The sequence below is a fragment of the Labrus mixtus genome, chromosome 20 (assembly GCF_963584025.1).
Source record: "Labrus mixtus chromosome 20, fLabMix1.1, whole genome shotgun sequence".
NCBI classification, from domain to species: domain Eukaryota; kingdom Metazoa; phylum Chordata; class Actinopteri; order Labriformes; family Labridae; genus Labrus; species Labrus mixtus.
Genome location: NC_083631.1, coordinates 23,127,880 through 23,149,445, shown reverse-complemented (window position 1 = coordinate 23,149,445; position 21,566 = coordinate 23,127,880). Strand labels below are relative to the sequence as shown.

Below are 21,566 nucleotides of genomic sequence, written 5' to 3'. Positions count from 1 at the left end.
TTTTAAGTGTTTTACCCAAGGACACATCGGACATAGCTGCAAGAGGTGGGGATCGAACCCCCGACCGACCCAAGTATTATTTATAACATGAAGGTGATGAACGCTGGTTGGAAGGCGCTCTGTAGTTTGTTGCCTTGGACGCCAACAGACGCTGGAATCGCCGCCGTCAGAGCATCAAACTAACAAGAAGAGCTGCTGGCTTATCAGATAGAGCAGGGAGGGGTCACAGCAAGGGCCACATTCATTTAACTCTCACCGCCAGGGGGCCAAATCGTAGAATACAAAAACAATTACAGTCAATTATGTCTCAAATTTAACTCAACATATACCAGAGATCTAATATTATTATGGACATATTTCTGGTTTTCATGATTTCATGGCAGATTTCGTCATCTTATTAATTAATTGATGTGTAAAAATTAACCTGAGGGCCACGTTGAGGGTTGATGGGGGCCGCCAGTTGCCCACCCCTGAGATAGAGGCACTAGATTAAATCCCTGAGGGGGGTAGGAGTCAGAGTCTGTGGATTGTTTTTTGGCAAACCATGTTTAAGTTGTTGTTAAATTTGAGGTAGAAGCGATAGATTGACCACAGAGCCACGCTGCTGGGAAAACAAACCCGATGTGAAATCTGTCTTTGTCTCAAGACCGGCGTCGAGATAATTTTTTTTTTAAAGGTCTCTGTCTCGTCTCAGAATCACAATCATTCTGACTTGGGCTTGTCCCGGTCTCAAACTAGGCGGACTTTGGATTTTAAACCAAGACCGGTCAAGACCACCACCGCTAGGCTTCTTTCTGATGTCATCACTGTGACCTTTCCAAAACAACAAATAACTTCATATGTAATTTGATTTTTATCCCCCGGTTACGGCTGCAACCTTCCCGGAGTCTAAATGAGTGACACGCACGCTGCACACAACATCATGATTTTTCTGTGATATTTATGGTCTTGTCTCGGAGCACTCTGGTCTCGAGTATGTCTTGGACTTGGTTAGTGTGGTAATGACTACAACACTATCTTCAGATATACCTAATGTGTAAATAGATTTAAGGAAAACTCACGACTGAGAGCACGATCACTTCCCTTTTCTTTGGATCAAAAAAAAATAATCTCTGCTCCGTGTGTGTTGGGTTCACATCTTTACTGAGTCACAGTTCCAACACATTTCACCAGCAAATGACAAGAGGAGGAAACACAAATGGAAACAAAACTATAAATCACAGAAAAAAGCTTTCTCATCATTGAAAACTGATTGTAGTTAAAATCTGTTTGTTTTTTTTTGTACCGAGAGACAGAAAAAGAAAAAGACGTAGAGGATGAACACAGACACACAAAAAACAGCTCCAGACTCCTCTCTATCATCTTACAGTAAGCACAGTTTTCTTTCCCCTCTGGCTCCCCCTTGTGTTCATGTTCGGTTGGTGCATGATTGCGGCTGATGTGGATACATTCATGACTTGAGGCGGGGACAGCGAACACAGCGACACACACTGACAGCAGAGACACGAGACAACAGAGACACACTGATCCTGTAATCACTTTTCACTCCAGGACACGTCGGCTCGCTCTCTCTGAGGGGGCTCAGTGCCATTTCTGATTTTTTGTTTTTCTCTCTGTGTTGCCAGGTAGAAAACACAGCAGCGTCCGTCCGTCTCTCTCATAATCTGGATTATCGTTATGACTCCCACTTCCTCTAAAAGCCTCGCCGTGTCACAGATCTGCCGACCTCTGGCAGATCTGTGACACCGCTGATCCCCCGTTCACACTCGCTCGGCGCCGTCTGTCCCGTCATCCCACCGCAAACACACAAACACATTCAGAGAGGTGGAGTCATCTCCCCCCCCCCCTCTCCAGTACAGTACAGAGAGTCAGCCGTCACTCCTCCTCCGTCTCTTTTTCAGAGTCCGTGGGCGGCAGCTTGATAACCCTGTGACTCTAGCAGAGGTCAGAGATGTAGTCAAAATCCTTAAAGTGGTCCTGTTCCTTGCGGGTGAGGATGCGGCGCTCTCGAGGTGGCGTGAGGGCGGGAGGCTCGGCGGTGAACTCGACGTCGAAGTTGCTGATGTCTACTTTTGATCCGATGGTCGGGACAAACGGGGGCGTGACCTTCCTCTGGAGCAGAGCCTCCCAGTCCATTCCCTAAACGAGAACGATATCAAGTTTTTCATCAAGCTGCACTCAGCGTACTCTACAGCAGACCTCGTCGCCCTGAGGCTAAATGTGGCAAATTAATCCACCATAACTCGGCCAAATTATCTTTAAAACAACACAAATTTATTAAAAAAACAGCATAAAAATGTTTCCTGATATTGTATTTTTTCCTTTTTATGCACAGCGCTGTGCTGCCGTTTTCTCTCCCCCTGTGACCGTAAGTCAGGAGTTTTAAATCGGCTAAGTGACAAGTCGTTACATTGGTTGTCAAGACGATGATCATTAGTGTATTAACGGGTGATTTTGATTTTATACAACACTGTGCAAAAGTCTGAGGCCGCCGTTAGATCTGTTGTTGTTTGAAAGCTCCAGGTTGGAATTTATTTAAAATTTCCAGCATGACAACGATCCAAAACACAATGCTACTGCAGTGAAATCATATGTGGAGCAGCCGATAAAACACAGACCGAACGCCACATAAAAAACTCACCCTGAAGAACGGCTGCTTCTTGACGTCTTCAGCATCCTTTTCTCCGGAGCCGAGCCGTCTCTCTGGATTCCTTCTCAACAACTACGAACCGAACAAAATCAACAAGAAACAAAAAGGTAACCAAACATGAGTTGAGCTTTAGTTAAATCGTCTGTTTCATTCAGGAACATGAAGTGACAGAGGTATTTTGAGTATCAGTGAGGACACACTCACCCGCCTCATGATGCCGATGGCCTCAGTGGAGAGGAAGCGAGGGTAGCGCACTTCATCGTTCACGATACTGTCGAACACCTCCTCCTCATCATCACCGGGGAACGGAGACTGAAAGACAACAACACAGTTTCACTTTTATACAATGTTACGTCTGGCTCCCTTCAGACTTAAAGGAGCAGTATGTAACTCTGACACCTAGTGGTTAAAATGGGAACTGCAGTCCAAATTCAAAACAGAGAGAGAGAGCTGTCTCCCCCCCCCCCTCTAGAGTCGATGCTCACTCAGGTCACCATGTGGTGGACTCTGAAGCTTCAGTGTTTATCCAGCTCTGCATCTGGAGTTTTGTGATTTTAATGACCGGGAGAGTTTTAATTTAGAGTTTCAAAAGATCATATTAGTAATTAACAAAGCTATGAACTCTGTATTCTTACCTCACCGACCAGCATCTCATAGACGAGCACCCCGAGCCCCCACCAGTCGACGGCTCGGGTGTACGACGTGTCTGTCAGCACCTCAGGGGCCAAAAACTCAGGGGTCCCACAGAAAGTGCTGGTCCTGTCCCCAAAGCCCATACCTCAGTGAGAGAATGAAACGGAGGGTTAATGACTGCGGGTGTGGGAGAAATGAAAGATCACAAATAGAGGGGAGGACATTCACCTTCTTTACAGAGACCAAAGTCTGCGATCTTCACAAAACCCTCCGTGTCCAGCAGCAGGTTGTCCAGTTTAAGATCCCTGACAAACACAAAGAAGAAGAATCAAATACTGAGGGTTGAGAAGAGAGAGAGGGAGAGTCATGCTGTGTGGAATATAAAGACAGGGACGATCAATGAAACTCACCGATACACGATCTTATGTTCATGAAGGAACTGCAGACCCAGAACGACACAGGCCGAGTAGAACCTGCCGATAAACAAAGAACAGAAAGAACTGAATATACAATGGATAAAGGTCCGATTAAGCATGATATTTAATTGAATATGCCTGCTTTGAGGAGTATCCTGATGATGACAGAAGAAGAAGAAACAAACCACTTCATCTATAAAAGTTCACATGAGCTAAAGCTAAAGTTAGGTACGGTCACAAAATGAAGCAGTTCAGGTAAAGGTCTGTTGGGGGGTTCTGCAAAAATAAATTGCACCCTCCAACCAGCGTTCAACACCGTTATGTCCCCCCGCATTCTCCTCTTCCTCTTTTTTTTTAATCTCCTATAGATGGATAATTCCTCTCTTCCTTTTGCTTTGTTGACTTTCAACATGTAACGCTAAGGAGGGCAACGAGAGTGACTGCTGTCAGATGGGGCCCCCTTAGGGAGGTTGCCTGCTTTCTGCCTAAGGGGCCCCGCTGCTGGTCTGGGGGCCCCAAGCAGTTGCCCGCCATGCCTGTTGACAAGCAGCGCCTCTGTGTCTGTTGCTCTAAAACAAACACAGCGCATATTGAGGGCTTGAAGCTCAGATTACTTAAAAAAAGTTTAGCACTACTTTGCGTTTGGATTCCTTTTAAGTTTAAGTTAATTTAAAGATTCATACAAAGAGCAACTCAAAGTCTAAAAAACAGAACATTACAAACATCATTGAGCAAAAATAACACATTGAAAAACTAAATATATTTAAAAAATGACCATTGAAACTACATTTCTGTTAAATCCAAACAACACCATTACAAATGTCTTAGCGGAGTTCCTCAAGGTTCAGTGTTTGGCCCACTGTTTTATGTGTTTTAACTTGATTCTGTATTTCACATGTAGTTTTCTTTTATCTCATGTGAGCTGTTACGTATTTTATTTATTCTTCTGTACAGCACTTTGGTCAACTGTGGTTGTTTTAAAGTGCTTAACAAATAAAGTTGGATTGAATTGGACTGTTGAAGAATAGTCTCCAGTTCTTTAAAGCGTTGGGACTCCGACTAGGTGATAAAAACGGGTAAATACACTAAATATAGAGCTTTTTATAAACGATAAAGAGGACTCCCCGTGCAAAGCCAACCTTCGTACTCAGGTGCCGGTCGGTTGCAGGAACATAAAATTGGAAAATAAATAATCCGCCACACACTGTAATGAGGAAGCTACAGGCGAAACGCGTTGTTCGCTCACATCAGTGTGTGGCAGAATATTTATTTTCACCTTATTTAGTGGAACGCCAATGACTGCACAGACAGACGTTTATAGCATGGATCTTTCCAAGAAGACACCTCCACCTTGTCTCCTCTCTTTAACACACACAAACACACACAGTACAAACACACACACGGCGCAGAACTCACACAGCACGCGGCTCTGCAAAGACGTCGGCGTGTATGTGCATCATGAGGTCTCCTCCCGCCGTGTACTCCATGACAAAACACACATGTTCTGGCGTCTGGAAACATGCAAACAGGTTGACCAGGAAGGGGTGGTGGGAGCCGTTGACGGTCTCAAAGATCCGCTTCTCACACATCAGACTGGAGACAGACAGAGGGGGAGGGGTGTGTGTGTGTATGAGACAGAAACTTTACAACATGGAACTATGAGGTGATGAGATTTATTGGCAGCTGACACTTTGCTCGAGTTACCTTTCCACTTCATCTCTCGCAACGATGTCTCCCTTCTTCAGGGCTTTGATGGCGTACAGGCTGCCCGTCCGTTTGTACTCTGACAGTAACACCTGAAGACAATTTGATTTAAGTTACTGTACACAAACCTCATCAAGCCACAAGTAAATTAACATGATGATACCGAAGACCATAGCGGTCAATGATAAATGCGGCTCAAACTTCTCTCTCTCTCACTGACCACAAAATGTGAAGAGGTGGCTTTATTTACACACACAATAAATCGATAAACCATCCCAACACCAACAATAAAAACCCTCACACATCTTGTGTACTTTGTCGATCCATTCATGGATCCTAGAAACAGACAAAACAGTAACTTTTGTTCATACAGTGAGGAATAAAGCTGGAGTACCTTTCCAAAGTGTCCCCTCCCGAGCACGGCTATCATCTTAAAGTCCTGCAGGCAGAGAGGACTTCCACTGGATCTGAGAGACCGATTAGAGGCAGATCATGAGCTGTGCATGCAACATAAGATAACATAGTGTCATATCTAAATGTGTGTCAAATACATTCAACAACAGCTTGTTTCAAATGTATTAAAAGTTAAAGGTGTTCCACAAGGTTCAATCTTAGGGCCGATTTTATTTGCTTTTTACATAAACAGTATAGTCTCCTCTCTATCAAACTATCATGACCTAATCGTCTCTTTTGTGTTTTGTTATGATAAAAAAGGACATCTGTTCAGGGTGTGACTCTCCGAATGTTTATTTTGTGTTTGTTTAGATCAGTAAACGTATTTCTTCTTATTTGGAGTGTCATACGCTTTAATCCACATTAATGATGATTCAGCTTTTAGCGAGGCTCCAACACAGGACCATATTGTGAGTGGGGGTGAGCTTCTGGTGTCAAGCTGAGTTGGCCATATTGCAAAATGCTGGTATACTGGTGTGTGTCATGTGTACATGTGAGAGAATAAATAGGTGCTTGTGTGTGTTCACCTGCGTAAAGAGTTCTGGGAGAGCGATCTGGTTGGCTGCTCGCGAAGAGGGACATCCGGTGTCGACAGGGGTTCAATGATTGGTGTCTGTTCCTGTGAAACACCGCAGAGAGACGAAAAGGGAAGAGAAGGGAGGGGAGAGACGTACAGGGAAAGCAAAAAAGAGTAAGAAAAGAGGAGAACACTGGTTGCTAACATCTGTAACAACCTTCAGTCAAATAGACAAACATCGAAGCTCATCGTGGATGTCTGCCAGATCCACGGCGGGCTAACAGCCTCCCTCCTCCCCTCTTCCTGTCCCCTCCACAGCTAATTACTTCTGTAAAAAACATCAGTGTAATTAATCCTTTAATACTTCAGCCCGGTTGATCACACCATCTGCTACAGGACAGCCCAGGCTCTCTGTGGGCTCTTGTGTGTTCTGCTTTGCTCTGGTCTCTAAAATCAGAATTTTACTTCATGGCACGAATAGAACAAAAACACTGATGTAACACATGCTGCGAAAAAGCGACTACGTACTGTGAAGTAACTGAATCTATAAGAACACATTCAGAAAGATAAACTTTGTGTTATTTTAAGATGAGTAAAATATGAAATAAAAATGAATAAATGTTACCTGAGGAGTTCCTCAAGGCTCAATGTTTGGCCCATTATTGTTTACTTTATGTATCTTTTTTATGTGAGATTTGAACTGAGTAGTAACTCCTTAACATGATAGATATATTATTTATGTAATCATTCAAAATGTTAGACGTTAAACCTAAAGGCCCGGGTCTTCATTATGTTAAAGCCAAGATGACAATCCCGGCTTTAACATAATTTATAACTAAAAACTCATCACAGGAGATTTGAACTTAAAGGCTTCAGATCTTTTGGTATTCATCTTCAAGTTGTTTAAAAAGAGTCATGATTTAAAAGGAATACGTTTGGCACTAAACTGAAACTGTGCAGACGACATTTAAATCTGAGAGTTTAAGGAAATGAATGAATGAGTAAACCAGCAGATCAGATCTCTGGTTTGGTTTGGTTTAGACTTCTGGACAATTTAAAGTTTTCTCTGATGTTACTTTTGGTATCTTCAGGAAGTATCATCTAAAAAGGCTACAAGCTAAGAGCTGTAGCTTCTCCCTGAGTGCATCTTCAAGTTGAATTTACTTATATCCCTTCTTCTCTCTCTAAAGTCTCTTCCTCTCATCAGTTCTCCTCGTGTGACCTCTCCCGCATTACGGCCCTCTGCAGATTGTTGTCTTCACGCTGGGAAACTAACACGGATTTGGAGCTGATCAAATTAAAGCTCCCCTCCATCCAATTGTGTCTCATTAAAGCTGTCTGAGTTTTTCAGTTCTGCATTTCTGTTATTATTCTCCCTCCTCTCTCTCGCTCTCTCTCTCTCTCTCTGTCCTGCCAATTCACTGTTTGTCTTTGATTTCACAGATCAGCGGAGTATGACTGGAGCACTGTTTCCACGCCAGAGTCTTCAGGTCAGAAGGGAGCAAAATAGTAACATGATAGTGTCAAGATGCCGATCTTTTCCATCGGTCTGAAAATGTCCCGTCTGCTTCTCTCTTACTCACCAAAGGAGCAGGTGCGTCCACCACCTCCCTCCTGTTCTCAGCTTTGGGAGGAGAGTCGCTGTCTAGGTTCAGCTTCTCCACTGAGATCTCTCTAAAGTGCAAACAAACATAAAAAGAAAACAAATGTTTGGTTTCTCAGATCAACAGAGAAACCAAAAAACCATACATGATATTTAAAAGAAATATTAAAGCCAGTTTGTTGAAGAGATATGATGAAATGTGTTGACAAGGTTTTTTGTTTGGTGTTGTGATGACACAAAAATTAGTTTGTGATCTGCTTTAGATTTAAAATGAATTATTACCAAGGACCTACTAGGGGGCTGTGAGTGGCATATTGAAGTTCAGTCGTCACACACTCGATACATACCCTGCAATGTGTGTGTTTGTGTTGCCTGAGAAACTCGGTGTGTAGGCAGGTGCGTTGCCTCCGCTGGGGATTGCATTCCTGAGGAGGCGGACCCAGGTAGCGATGTCGACGTTCATCTGACGAGCTCGCAGGAAGGCTTTACCTGAAGCACACACAGGAGAATAAAACCGGATAAATACAAGAAAGAGGGAAGTTGCTGCTACGTTTCATTATCTAGATCTCATTTTTTTGACACTTTTGTAGCAGAAATGCAGCTTCAAGGGTTTAACCAATCCGAAAAACAAGATTAGTGTCATGTACCTTGTTTATAAAAGCTGTTTTAGTCGAGGACTAGAGAGAAGAACATACTCACTGATTATTTGGATGTTAGTAAGAGTTTTTAGATCACGCTCATTCTGTGTCAGTTTACATGAAATGTGAAGCTACGAGCTAACTAAAGAGCGCTAACATTAGCATGCTAACACAACAATGCAGGACACAGGCGGTTGCAGATCGAGCAAAGGACAATTTTGTCAGCCGCTTGCGCTTAATGGTGCTTAATTATGGAGCGTCCTAATTGATAACTCAGTTAATCACTGCATTTAAAAGAAAAGTAAGAATTGCACAAATCTGAGCGACGCAAAAAGGGACTAAAAGAGTTCTCGACTTTATGGTTATTTAAAAAGTCAAATATATTTAAGTAGCTTTGGGGCAAAATTCACAAACCTGCAGGTGATCTTAAGTGATCTTAAAGGGAAGTTTATAATAAGAGAGTTAGCGGTGTAGCTTTATCCCCGCTCATAAAGGGTTAAAAAGTCAGAGAAACTAAGTTACTCTCTTTCTTCTTGTTCTGTTGAAAAAGCTGCAGAGCTTTAATGACCTGAAGAAAGGTCACTAAAGGTGCGTCTGAGTAGCTGACTCTTTGTTTTCTCGTCTTTTTCAGCATCATGTTTCACTCTAATGTTCATACTAACGATGTGTACCTGAGGTGGAAAACGATGCCCTCTCTCTCTCTTTGCTAACGTGGGACAGATGGACCAAAGCCTCCCGTAGCTTTAATGACGTGAGGCGGCTGAGCTCGCCTGCATGACCAGCGTTTGCACTTCCAGTAAATGTTTGTAAAACCCAGTTCCAGAAAATACCAAAAGCCATTTATAATCTTTTTGGAGCAGCACTTAACGACTCTTTCGGCTTATTACTCCTTTAAACACGCTCTGCACACGTGGACAGAACGACTCAGAAACAAACATGAGAGAAGAAGTGGTAACGAGGATGGACGTTAGAATGACCTTTGACCTCTTATCACTATTAGTTCATGTGTTTCTTTTCCTTAAACTGCATTCAGCCACCTTTACATGAGAGCCATGTTGCTCCAATCTTGTTTCCAAATTCTGCTTCTTCAATGGAAACTCGTTCATGTTGGTGTTCATTTGGTTTTAAAATTCTCTTTTTTATAAACCGTTCATCGACTTTAATACCTTTGAGAGGAACTTTTAACAGTTTTACTCATCGGCTTTATTTTACTCGCTGTTGTAAAGAATTCTTAGTCCAAGAAAAGCCAAACAGGAGCTCTCACCAAACGTTTTAATCTTAACCCTGATGATGTCACAGTGATGTCATCAGGGTAGTGTTGGAGAATCTAGAGATCGAGGTCGAGTCAAGACTAAGACCATATGTATCAATAAATGATAAATATGTTTGGACGCTTGAACATACCGTGCTGTTTGGAGAAGACCTTCTTCTGCCTCTGCAGTCGCCGTCCTCTCTCGATTACAGGGTTGAAGAAAGTCACCTGAAACAAGAAGTTAAAACGACACGTTTCTCAATATGCACACGTTTGAAACATTCCCAATGTGTCCGTCTGTGTAAGCTGGAACATCATGTAATGTAAATAAAGGCTGATGGTGTTCAACTTTTTATTGTTGCTTGCTCTTCTGTTTACGGAGGCAGCTTGTTGTGTGTGTCTATAACCCTTTTCACACATACTGAAATATCCTGAAAAACTCTGGAGATTAGTCTACCCGGAGGTTCTTTAGGCTGTATGTGAACGCAAACAGTTTCTCCTCCAGACCTCTAGTATTTTATCCGCAGAAAATCCGAGTGAGCTGATGTCTGAACACGGCAGCATATACTCCAGAGATTTCAATTTCAGCCAATGGGAAGAGAATGACGTTTATATACAGTGACTGCCTAAAGTGTCTGCACGCCACCACTACGATCTCCGTGCTCTAATTAAACGTCTGCATTCTGTTTTCTGTTCGTCAGTATGTTGTTCTCCTCTCTTTTGTGGATGTTGTCATTCCATTGGATTACACATAGCATTGATATAAAGACAAATATTCTCATTATAACGTCGTGTAGCGGAATTATGCCGCTACTTCCGCGTTGTGTTTTTACGTCACGTCTTATCTTGGGAAATCCCCCCGCCCCCCCTCCCCTCTGACAGGGAAAGCCCCCCGCTGTGAGGAGCATATGTGAACGGCTAGTTCGGGAGAATCTCCGGAGAAGTCCTCCTGTAAATATCTAGATATTATCCGGAGTGCAGATGTGAAAACGGCTTATGTGTGTCCTGTACCTCGGCCAGCAGCAGCCCCTGCGGCTCCAGCTCCAGCTTGACTCGATGTCTCTGGTTGTCCAGAAACTCTTCCAGCTTCAGGTATTTCAGAGCACACAGGGAGCGGTAATCTCTCCAGTACACCGCGATCTCCATCTCTCTGGACTAAAGACACAAATAACACCAGGCATGAAAAAAACCAAAAACATTTAATATCAGGTCCAGATTCAAAAAAAGTGCATCATATACACCAGATTTTACGGTGAATCCTGCATGTAGGCAAACTCCGAACTCAAGGTGAACAATGTAAATAAAACCAGACTGAGGAGGAGGGGGGGGGGCTGTGTCTTACTCTCTCCAGCTCCACAGTGAAGGTCTGCTCCCAGGCCTGCTCTCCAACTGTTTTCCAAAGTGTCTGACCCACGACGGTGTTCTCCAGCTTCAGCACTGAGCTCACCTCCGCTGATAAAAAAAACCACAATAACAAATCGGCTTTTTCTTCTTCTGTCCAAAACACTCACCAGGTTCACTCAGAACTGCAGTCCAAAATGGATTTTGATGGATTGATAGAAGGGAGATGTGTTACCTTAAAAAGGCTGCTAATGCAACCAAGAAGTGTGAAGAAGGAATGAGGTCCATCTAAAGGTTTTTGTTCATGATAAAAAAAAGATGGAACTTACTGGAGAGCTCCTCGTTCTTGCCGGGGATCTTCAGGCTCATGCTGCTGGTGCTCCGGCTGTAGAGGCCGCTCAGTTTGAAGGACGAACGTCCGTCACCAGCAGTAAAAGAAGGAAGAACCACCGGGGTCCCTCTGCTGCGCCCGGGGACGACCTCCAGGAGCCCCGAACAGCCCAGGAGACGCACCTGAAGAGTACCTGGAAGGACAAGTTATCCATTAAAATAAAACTTTGCATCAACAGATAATGCATCACCTGGATGTGTCTCATTACAAAGAAAAATATGCCCTGAAGGTAAATTAAAGATCTAATTAAATGTGTTTACCTGTGAGTGGGGATGGTTTGCTCAGCGTGCTGTACTGATTGTGGACATAGGGGGTGCTGTAACGGGAGCTAAAGGCCGAGGAGGAGGCCAGCACCAGCTCCTCCTTGATGAGGCAGGCTTTGGGGTGATCCTCGGGAAGCTCCACCAGCCTCTGCTCCAGAGAACATCTGAGCAGGTCCAGACGCTGGGACGACTCACTCAGACCGCACTGAGCCTGCAGGAATCAGAAAACAACAAATGTGTTAAGAGACTGAATGTTAAACTTAAGAAAAAGCTTAAAACAGGAAAAACTAAGACTATGAGAAAGTATGGTTAGAAATAGGGGAAAGAAGAAAATAATACAGAAAGAGAGAATTAGGCAGATCTCACCAAGAGTCTAAACAAGAAAATCAAAACCTGTCTTGAGAATTTAGTGTGAACACAAAAGTAGGTCATGTCAGCTTAGCACAAAGAGTGAAATCAGGTGAAAACAGAAAGCTTGGTTCAGTCGAAAAAGGGCTACAAAAACCGACTTATCTGTATCTGCTGAGCGCCCCAATAAATACATAATGCCTCATTAGGACCTTGAACCCTTGGAACCTGGAGTTTGTTGTTTTTCTGTTTCATGTCAGGTCAAGTTGCTGTGGCTGTAACGTCAAAATTATCGTAGCCAAGGGAGCGGCCTCTTAAGCAAGAAAGCTAAAAAAGCGATTTTCCTACAAAGCTGAACAACTGCCATACTATGACCTTTCTATTCATGAGGGGTAAATCAAACAATCAAATAATCAATCAGTTTTTATTGTATTGGACACCCAAGCCCTTCCGGAGAGGGGGCGTGGTCAGACGCCGCTCGTTTGCATATTTAAAGGTACAGACACAGAAACAGCCTGTTCTGAGCAGGGCTGAAATAGAGGGGTTTATAGACATGATCAAATACAGGATCAGAGTGGATTTAGAACAAGAAACTTCACACACATGTTTTGAGGAGCTCTGAGAATTATTTACACTGAAGAAGAGGAGGAGGATATGTCACCTTTAATGCCTCCTACAGACTGTGCAACAAGGATCTCATAATGTTGAGATCAGTCATCTTTCATCCCTTTCTCACAGACCAACATTTTTAAGCCACGACCCCCGATATTGCCACGATTGATCCTCTTTCATCTGGGACGGCCCAAAAAAATCGTACAGTCTGTACCCGGCTTAAGACGTTTCACCTCTGCTCTGAAAGGCTTTTATGAAATATAAGCCTATGTGGATTTCTCTGTCAAAACTGGTTAAGCCCCCATTCTCACTGTAGACCATGTTACCATAACGACCCCCTGGACGACCAAGAGTGTTAACGACTCCCGGTTAAAACTAGGTCAACAGCTCAGCTAACAACGCCCTTTTGACCATCCGGGTCATTAACATAGTAATGATCCACATGGGCTTAAATTTCAGTTCAGAAGTGAAGAAGCCTTCAGAGAGGTGAGGGATCAGGGTCCAGGTGATCCCATGAGTTCCCATGACAACGATGACTGAGAACGTACACAGTACAATTTAAGATCTATATAAATATGGACAATTTAAACTGGTTTGATAAAAATATAGATTGCGATGCTCTCTTGTTCGACATCAGTAGCTGAAGCAGGAGCACTTGTTTATTAGCAAATATTCCATCCATTATATTCTAGATTTCACTTATCAGACTCTTTTATCCAAAGCGACGTACATCAGAGAGTAAGAACAACACAAGCAAGGATCTAGAAAAAAGGGAACAATGTCAGTAAGAGCAAACGATCAGCTTTGAGTCTGATTGGACACACAGGTGCTGACAGGAAGTGACCAGAGGCAAAGCACAACATTGAGGGCAGTTCTTGAGAGCTCTAATCAGTATAGAAACCATCTTATAAGTCGTCGTTATCAAACAAAAACCATCGTCATTACCATCATCATCATCAATAATATGGAGACCATCATCATTAAGTTAGTAGGTATTCATGAAAGAGCTGGGTCTTTAGCTTTTTCTTAAAGGTGCAGAGGGACTCTGCAGATCACATGGAGTTTGGAAGTTCATTCCACCACCAGGGGGCGACAGAGGAGAAGAGTCTAGTCAGAGACTTAGGACCCTGTATGTCCCGGGGTCGCAGGGAGGCTGGAGCTGATCCCAGCTGTCATTGGACGAGAGGTGGGGTTACACCCGGGACTGTTCACCAGTCAATCACATCAATTAACCTAACGAGCATGTCTTCAGACTGTGGGTGGAAGCCCGCTGCAGACTCCACACAGAGAGGCCGTGTGCTTGTTAACACGGGGGTTGATGGTCGGTCGTGACAAATGCAGCTCTAAGATCTAACGAGACGAGCACAGAGAGAAGTCCGACGTCTGAAGCCGGTAGATCATTACTAACTTTTTAACAGCCTCAGAGCCGTGGTGGAGTCTAAATCACTGACTGAAAATCCTTAAATAAACTGTTGTCATGGAGACAGTCACATGAACTGAACAGCCACCACGTTCTCCAGGATCTCTTACAGAGTGACACTTCCTCCTGACGTGTTTCTTTGTTCTGCATCGACCTGAACATTTGTAATCATCAGAGTATAAACGGCCCAAACATTTCATCATAATTATTGAATTAACTGATCCGTCACACCTCGGCGATGGCTTTCTTGTCTTGGACTTTTCCCGCGCCCAGCAGTCGCAGGATGTTCTTGGCTCCCTCGGCCATGGCGTGCTCCACCCGGTAGTGATGCCAGAGCTCCTCCACGCGTAGCTCCACCCCACACATGTCTGGCTTACCTGGAGAATAGAGTCAGGCTTATTCAACAGCTCATGAACAGAGTAAAGAAACATGCACAGATGATATATTTTGGAGGGGAAGGGGCCTTTCTTTCTGTGTCGTTTAAATCTGTAATGTTAGCTGCTAGCTCCTTTTTAGCTTAGCATTGTGAGGTAGTAAGTAGCTGGATATCAACACTAGTTTTTCTCTGACTGTATCTTAAAGGGGCGGGACAAATTATCAAAACAACGAGAAACCGTCTGTCTGACATGTGTGATATAATTTTACTGAAAAGCCGGCCGGGGCCAAATTTTTATTCAAAACAGATTTCCCTGCCAATTTGACCCCTCGCACCTCGCCTTCATGCGTCCTCAAGATGGCGCTTATGACATGAATGAGGGTCATGTAAACAGAATTTAATTGACCAAAAAGAATAAGAAAAATGCAGGCAAATGTCGGACAGCGCTGAAAAGGAGTTAAAGGATGGAGCGTACTAAAGGGGGTGAAACTGACAGCAAGTTACCGTGAATAAAGAATCCTGCACTTTACTCTTTTGGAGCATTTAATATTCTTAAGTTTAAGGACCAATATGTTAGATATCTACTGGATTAAATCATTAAATGACCTTGAAAAATGGAGAGAGATTAGAATGAAGGCCGACACAGAGCTGGATAAACACTGAAGCTTCAGTGTCCACCACATGGTGACCTGCATGAGCATCGACTGTAGAGAGGAGGGGGGGGGGGGGGAGACAGCTCTCTACAATGTTTTGAATTTAAACTGCAGTACCCATTCTAAACACTAGGGGTCAGAGTTACATACTGCTCCTTTAATCTTTAAAAGTTAGCTAATCATTTTTCCAGTGTGTTGTTTAGCGGTGAAATTAAAACATTTATTATCAAGTTATTTCGACTTGGATTCTGATTTCACCCTGAAATAAAGTATGACATCATAAATGTGCTGCTATGTGAAGATGGTGAAAAATGAAACACTGAATTTGTCTAAAATAATTTCCTAAGAAAGTTAAATTGCACAGAAGCAGAGAAAGTTTTTACTTTTAAATCATTCTTTTTGGTTCTCTGCTGCATGACGTATCGAGTGTTTTATGGAACGAGTGTTGTATGAAAAATGTAAATTCAGGTTGGCGTTTTTTGAAAAAAAAAAAAGAGAAAGACCAAGTGCTTTGAGTTTCCTGTTGTATCTTTCATCACAAAAAGTACACTGATTTACACAAGGGAGACTTGGATTCTGATTTCACCATGAAATAAAGTATGACATCATAAATGTGCTGCTATGTGAAACATGGTGAATTAGAGGTGTGGTTTTTCTGAAACAGTCAGCTGGGTTTCCTCTCTGCTGCTCGGAGCCTTTTCTCTCTTTCATCTCTGACTCCTTCCTCCCCTCGGCTCTCGCTCTGTCGTCACCTCTCTGACTCAGACCTTTCAGTCTCACTCCCTTCCTGGCTCCCTGCATCTGTCCTGCCTCCTCTCTAACCTCTGTTAAATGAGCCGTGGCTTTTAGCTGTTGGGCAACATCAAGGGGGATGCAGGAACATCAATAAGGCTCTAACCTGAGCCAGTGAGAGGTCTATAATGGATGACGTGTGCATGTGTGTGTGTTGACTGGAAGGCCGTACACTGTGAAGTTCTGAAGCGAGAATTGATCCATTACAACCCACATCATAAAATATTCAGTGTTTATAAGCTTAAAGATCGACAGGTGGGATGAAGAGGGGAATAGATGGACGAGAGCGAGGATAAAAAAAGGCATTATGGGTACTTTGGTTGTCCTCGGACTGCTCCGTGGCCTGCATGGCCTTTCGGATCTGCATGCGGATGATGTCGATCTTCGTCTTGCTGTCCTGCAGCATCTGCTGAGCAGTCTGAAAGAGCTTCTTGTCCTGCAGAGGGGGGGCAGAAGGATATCCAGGCGGATCAGGGAGAGAGCTTCTGCAGTGATGATGAAGTGCATGCAGTGAATATAAGGAAAAAGGTGAATACCTTGGTGCCACCGTTGGCATAGATGGGAATCATGTTCTCAGCTCCCTGTTTCACCTTCAGCTCGATGTTCAGCTGCCGCTCCAAAGCTGCGATGCGGTGCTGGTTCGCTGAAGTCCGATTCATCGATCCTGGAGATTTAGGGGTGTCTACACAAGAGGACGGTTTGGGTTTTAATGGTTATCTTATTCATTCTTTAAGTGCCTAAGACTAACCCTAAGACAAAAACTCCCCGCCCCCCAGTGTGGGGAACATAATGTTGATCACGCTCATGTTTTTTGGCACTGTGTGAAAATGACTGGGAGGACTTGTGAAGCGCTGTATCTGGGAAATTTAACACAGAAAAATCAACAAAGCAAAGAATACTAAAGGTGGCATCAACGAAAGCTATAACAAGAAGGTGGTGTAAGGCGGACCCCCACCCACTCGGAGAAACTGGTTGGACATTGTGGAAAAACTACATGATATGGAGAAGTTTACACACAATGTAAGACTACAACAATCTGCATGCCAAAGAAAATGGAAAAAGTGGACTGACTTTAAAACCCATCACAAAGTCTGAAGAGAATTATTTAAAAGGAGGCTAAACTGACACCAACGTTTGTATACTTTGTTTATTTTGATGTATCCTCATCAAGAAAAGCAAATAAAATATAAGTCATTAAAAAAAAAACTCATTAAAAAGCCTTCATCAAGGTGAGCTCGGTACCTTTGTTGTCATCGGGGCCTTTGACCACGATGTAAGCGTCCAGCTCCTGCAGCTGATCTTGGAGAGACTCCAGCTTTCTCTTCGAGCTGCGGATCTGCGAGTCCACCTGTTGGGCGTTCCTCTTGTCCGTGGTGGCCCGGCGCAGGTTCTCCGCCCCCTCCTTGATCTTTAACTCTTTGCGGATCTCCCTGCGGATCCTCTCGCGGTGCTCGTCCAGGCGCTGCTGCACGCTGGAGTCCGAGAAGTCCGAGTTTTGGTCCAGACCGAGCTGCTGGAGCACCGACAGCCCGCCTGGGTCGCTCTGAAGGGGGAGGACGAGACGAGGGTGAGATACTTAAAAACACACTGAGGAAATCAAACTTTGTGTCCGTCTTGGCGACCCCAAGAACAAAGCGGTTCATTTAACTCTTTGTTCACAGATAAGTAATAAAAACAAACAAAAGGTTTAAAGATGTTTTTACTTCTCGCTGAGCGTCTCCTTTGCTTTTATATTTTCATAAAGAGGCTTCAGTTTTCATTTGAGTCATTTACAGTTCATAAAAGGAGACGGCATAGAAGTAGAAGGAGGGGATGAATGTGTGCAGGAAACAGTACAAACACATTATCAAAAAGCGAGCTGATACTTTAGTCATGAGTGTACGAGGGGGATTTTTCACTTTGACTTAAAAGAGAAACTGAATGAAAAGGTGACGTCTCCAGCTGAGAGCCGGCTGAGTCGAGGTTACAGCAGAGAGAGAGACCGTGAGCAGTCACCCCTGCACAGTTCAGTGGAAACCCGTGGGACGAGAGAGGAGGTGAAAACAGAAACTCTTCTATTCTAAAAGTGCCGAGCCGATGCTGCGGAGATGCTTTAAAATCAGATACGGTGCTTAAGTGTGTAAAGAGCTGAGTGCTCACATCGGCTCTCTTACCCATCAACACTAACCAGATTAGGAGCCGATTAGATCAGCATTAACACAAACTCAAATCAATCTGCTCCTGGTGCACTGCCTGTCAGCACCTGTGTGTCCGATCGGACGTACAGTACAGATGTTCGTTTCCTCCTCTCTAGATCCTCGCCTCGGTTGGAAGGTCAAAGGTCAAAGGTAAAGATAACACCCCGAGATTCACCCATGTGGGGAACTTATGAGTCTGACAAAACACTGATGAAGAGGGAGGGAGACAAACAGAAAGAAGGCGGTGTGTGTGTGAAGCCGTTTTCAGCCCGCGGTTACAAGGCGCCATATTTATATCCCTGTGACATTTTGCACTTTTCAGACTGCGTTACCTAAACTCAGCCTTCATTACGACTCTGTGCGTTTATATTGATTCTGTGATGGCATGATATTCCTGTCCCAGTCTGTGAGTTCACATAACGTTTCAGTAGAGGAAGGACTTCACATACACACACACAGCGCTGCGTTCTCACGCTGGATCATCTGATCCCGTCTCGCCGCCGTTACTACCTCTGAAGGTCGTAGAGAGGGGGGGATCACTTCGTCTCCCCATTACGCCTCCAAGACATTCAGACTGAAGGAGAAAACGTCACAGGGATGTAAACTATCGCACCTTGAAAGGCTCAAATGTTGCAGAGGAGAAATGAAGTTATCACCCTCTGTCCCGTCTTCAGAGGCAGTGACAGTAACCGGGGCGAGATCGCAGCGCTGTGTGTATGTGCATGTCTGACTCTGTGTGTGTGTGTATGTGGAGCTCTCGCTGTGCAGGGCTCTCTTGCACTTACGCAACGCAGTAAGGTGGTGAATTCTTGTTTTGAAAAATGTGGATAAATTGCACAATTAAAGCCGCTACAACCACGCCACACTAAAGTCTCTGACGCGGTCTGAGTGTGATTAAACTTTACAACAAGAATGTAGTCGTTCAGAGAGAGACCGAGTTACCTTTAACAAAAACATATTCCAGTTATGAACCCATTAACAGAAGCTTAAAAAAAACTGTCATATAATCCGTTAATATTGTGACATTTGATCCCATCAGACCAAACACACACACACACACACACACACACACACACACTCGACCACAGAGGGCAGCCCCCCCCACCCCCCCCTCTGCAGGGTATAATGACGAGGCGTTCAGGGCCTTTCACTGCACCGTGCAGCCAGGCTTCCAGCTTAGCAGATCTGATTACAACATCTTAGCTCCGTGTGTCCGTCCAGCTACATGCAGGCTGGGACTGCAGCTCTGCTCTCATTAAAGCCATAATCCATCCAGCAACACAATACAGAACTACAGTCAGGCAACCAGAGCAACACGCCAAGCTCCCGCAGGATTGAACCCGCCCGCTTATTCAAAGCGATTCTCTGATGTCATTGCACAAGAATATGAAGCAATGTCATTCAGCAGAGTCTCTGTTAGTCTAACTTTTAACTGAATCTCATTTCATCTAGTTTGATTACTTTTTGAACTTCCTGTGTTTCCTCAGTACCTGTTCTTATCGAGTTACTTTTACCTAAGTTTTTGGATTGTGGGATAGAGGTGGGGGAGTCATGTTGTTGCTGTTTGATTAAATGTTGATGTAAAGCACTTTGGGATACATCTGTTGTATGAAAAGTGCTATACAAATAAAGTTTGATTGATTGATTGATAATGAATGTTGATATTGAAAAGTACCATAGCTTAAAAATAAATAAAAAGTCAGATCTTAAGTCATATTTTCAAACAATAGCTGCAGCCAGAGAGAGAGAAAAGCGGCGGTGTGTTCAAATTCAGAGATCTGCAAATACTGACACTTCTTAAGTCGTTTTGGTGTCTCATGAAGATGAAAAAGTTACGTCTATGTCTCTTAAAAACAAAGAGCAGAGGAGGTGACACTGTCTTTAAATCTGGTACCAAACGTTGCCAATGTGCACAAATCTTTGGTCAACCAAAAACCAGAAATTACCCAATACAGGGGATTTCTGTTGTGATATGGTTAGAGGTTTTGACATTGTTTCATTTGTACTAGTACCATATTGAAGTTTAAGGTTCTAGTTTCCTGACAACCCCCACAGCACAAGTCCTTCTTAGTATGGCCTGAGAAGCCTTCCAGTGTGAGCAGCAGCTGAGGCCGAAGCAAGAGGCACCATGAGCGACCGGAAGGGAGAGTTTGTGTTTGTGACGCACTCCTGTTCAACACAATACGACTAAATCCCCCCGTGTTTAAGAAGACAAAGAACCACTGGAACGAGGTGCTGCACACTTTCAAATCACAGGATAAAAAAAGGTGATTCATCGTCAGAGGCGAGACGTTTTTTTTTGTTTTTTTTGCAGGAAGTGAATGAGGAAGCGGAGTTAAAGAGAGAAGGCCACAGACGTGGATGGTAAGAAGAAGACGGCCATGTTGAGTCCTGCTTACCAAACACTCAGAGTCACTCTGCTCTGTGAGCACGGGGGAATCAACCACATGATCCCCTGGTAGGTTCTCCTGTGTGTCTTCACTGGCCATGTTGGCCTCTCTCGGGCTTCAGCCCCGGCGCCCTCTCACCCCCGTCACACACACACTTTCACACACACACAGCAGCGCCAATCAAACACCGAGAGCTATTCCTGCCTGCCGTTTAAAATCCAGGATGTCCTTCCCGCCAGGAATCGAAAGCCAGTCTAAAAAGTGGAGTGAGTGAAACGAGGCGGAGGGGAGGAAGAGAGAACAGCACAGACCAGAGCGCCCCACCTCGCTGCTTCCTGTTCTGCTCTCCGTCTGACAGAAGCCGAGGCGTCACACAAACAGAAACATACACACACATTTGGAGGGTTGTGTGTGTGAGAGTGTGCACAGTCACTTTGCTTCCTGATACTGAGGCTGTAGTGGTAGACGATTGTCGTGTCAAATGGAATACAGAGCGATGGATCTGTGTGTGTGGAAGTGGAGGTTTGCAAAGTGTGCAATCATGTTCAATATTATTTACATGCAGGTGAGTTTAGGAAAAAAAAGGCAAAGGACACATATATAGGTATAGCGTCAATTCATAACAAATGATATCTCAAGACACTTCACAAAAAGAGCAGGTAACAGACCTTACTCTGTATATTATCTACACAACATTAATCCATCATCAAGAAACATTAGGCAAGAAAAAACTTCCTTTTAAGAGGCAGACATCTTGAGCAACATCTGACTCGTGATGAAACGGTGCTGGGTGTGAAAAATGGGATAGAGGGAGATACAGGAAGACAGAAAGGGGCCGAAAATATTAAAGGACAAAGCCTGAGTGACGTCACCGTTCTGTGATGGAGGCTCATCAGCAGCAGCCGCCATGTTGGAAATGCTGTCTCAGTCTAACTTT

General features: G+C 44.0%; 1 protein-coding gene across 3 annotated transcripts in view; it reads right to left on the bottom strand.

The window, feature by feature from the left end:
* Nucleotides 1–1,126: 1,126 nt before the first annotated feature.
* The window catches only part of pkn1b (protein kinase N1b), a 38,808-nt gene continuing 18,368 nt past the window's right edge, over nt 1,127–21,566 (bottom strand). For 2 of the 3 annotated variants that reach the window (XM_061065236.1, XM_061065235.1), the window contains exons 2-22: nt 17,305–17,605; nt 16,599–16,744; nt 16,378–16,498; nt 14,473–14,618; nt 11,859–12,072; nt 11,537–11,731; nt 11,209–11,318; nt 10,878–11,021; nt 10,019–10,094; nt 8,324–8,465; nt 7,957–8,047; nt 6,384–6,475; nt 5,798–5,870; nt 5,404–5,495; nt 5,116–5,292; nt 3,694–3,756; nt 3,512–3,588; nt 3,286–3,428; nt 2,855–2,962; nt 2,642–2,722; nt 1,127–2,139 (exon numbers count right to left, since the gene is read on the bottom strand). In XM_061065236.1, the coding sequence (XP_060921219.1) occupies nt 1,936–2,139; nt 2,642–2,722; nt 2,855–2,962; nt 3,286–3,428; nt 3,512–3,588; nt 3,694–3,756; nt 5,116–5,292; nt 5,404–5,495; nt 5,798–5,870; nt 6,384–6,475; nt 7,957–8,047; nt 8,324–8,465; nt 10,019–10,094; nt 10,878–11,021; nt 11,209–11,318; nt 11,537–11,731; nt 11,859–12,072; nt 14,473–14,618; nt 16,378–16,498; nt 16,599–16,744; nt 17,305–17,605 (2,796 nt within the window). In that variant the 3' untranslated portion in view covers nt 1,127–1,935. Of the gene's footprint in view, nt 2,140–2,641; nt 2,723–2,854; nt 2,963–3,285; nt 3,429–3,511; nt 3,589–3,693; nt 3,757–5,115; nt 5,293–5,403; nt 5,496–5,797; nt 5,871–6,383; nt 6,476–7,956; nt 8,048–8,323; nt 8,466–10,018; nt 10,095–10,877; nt 11,022–11,208; nt 11,319–11,536; nt 11,732–11,858; nt 12,073–14,472; nt 14,619–16,377; nt 16,499–16,598; nt 16,745–17,304; nt 17,606–20,638; nt 20,981–21,566 lie in introns of those variants that run through there. The other variant, XM_061065234.1, reaches the window with a different exon arrangement.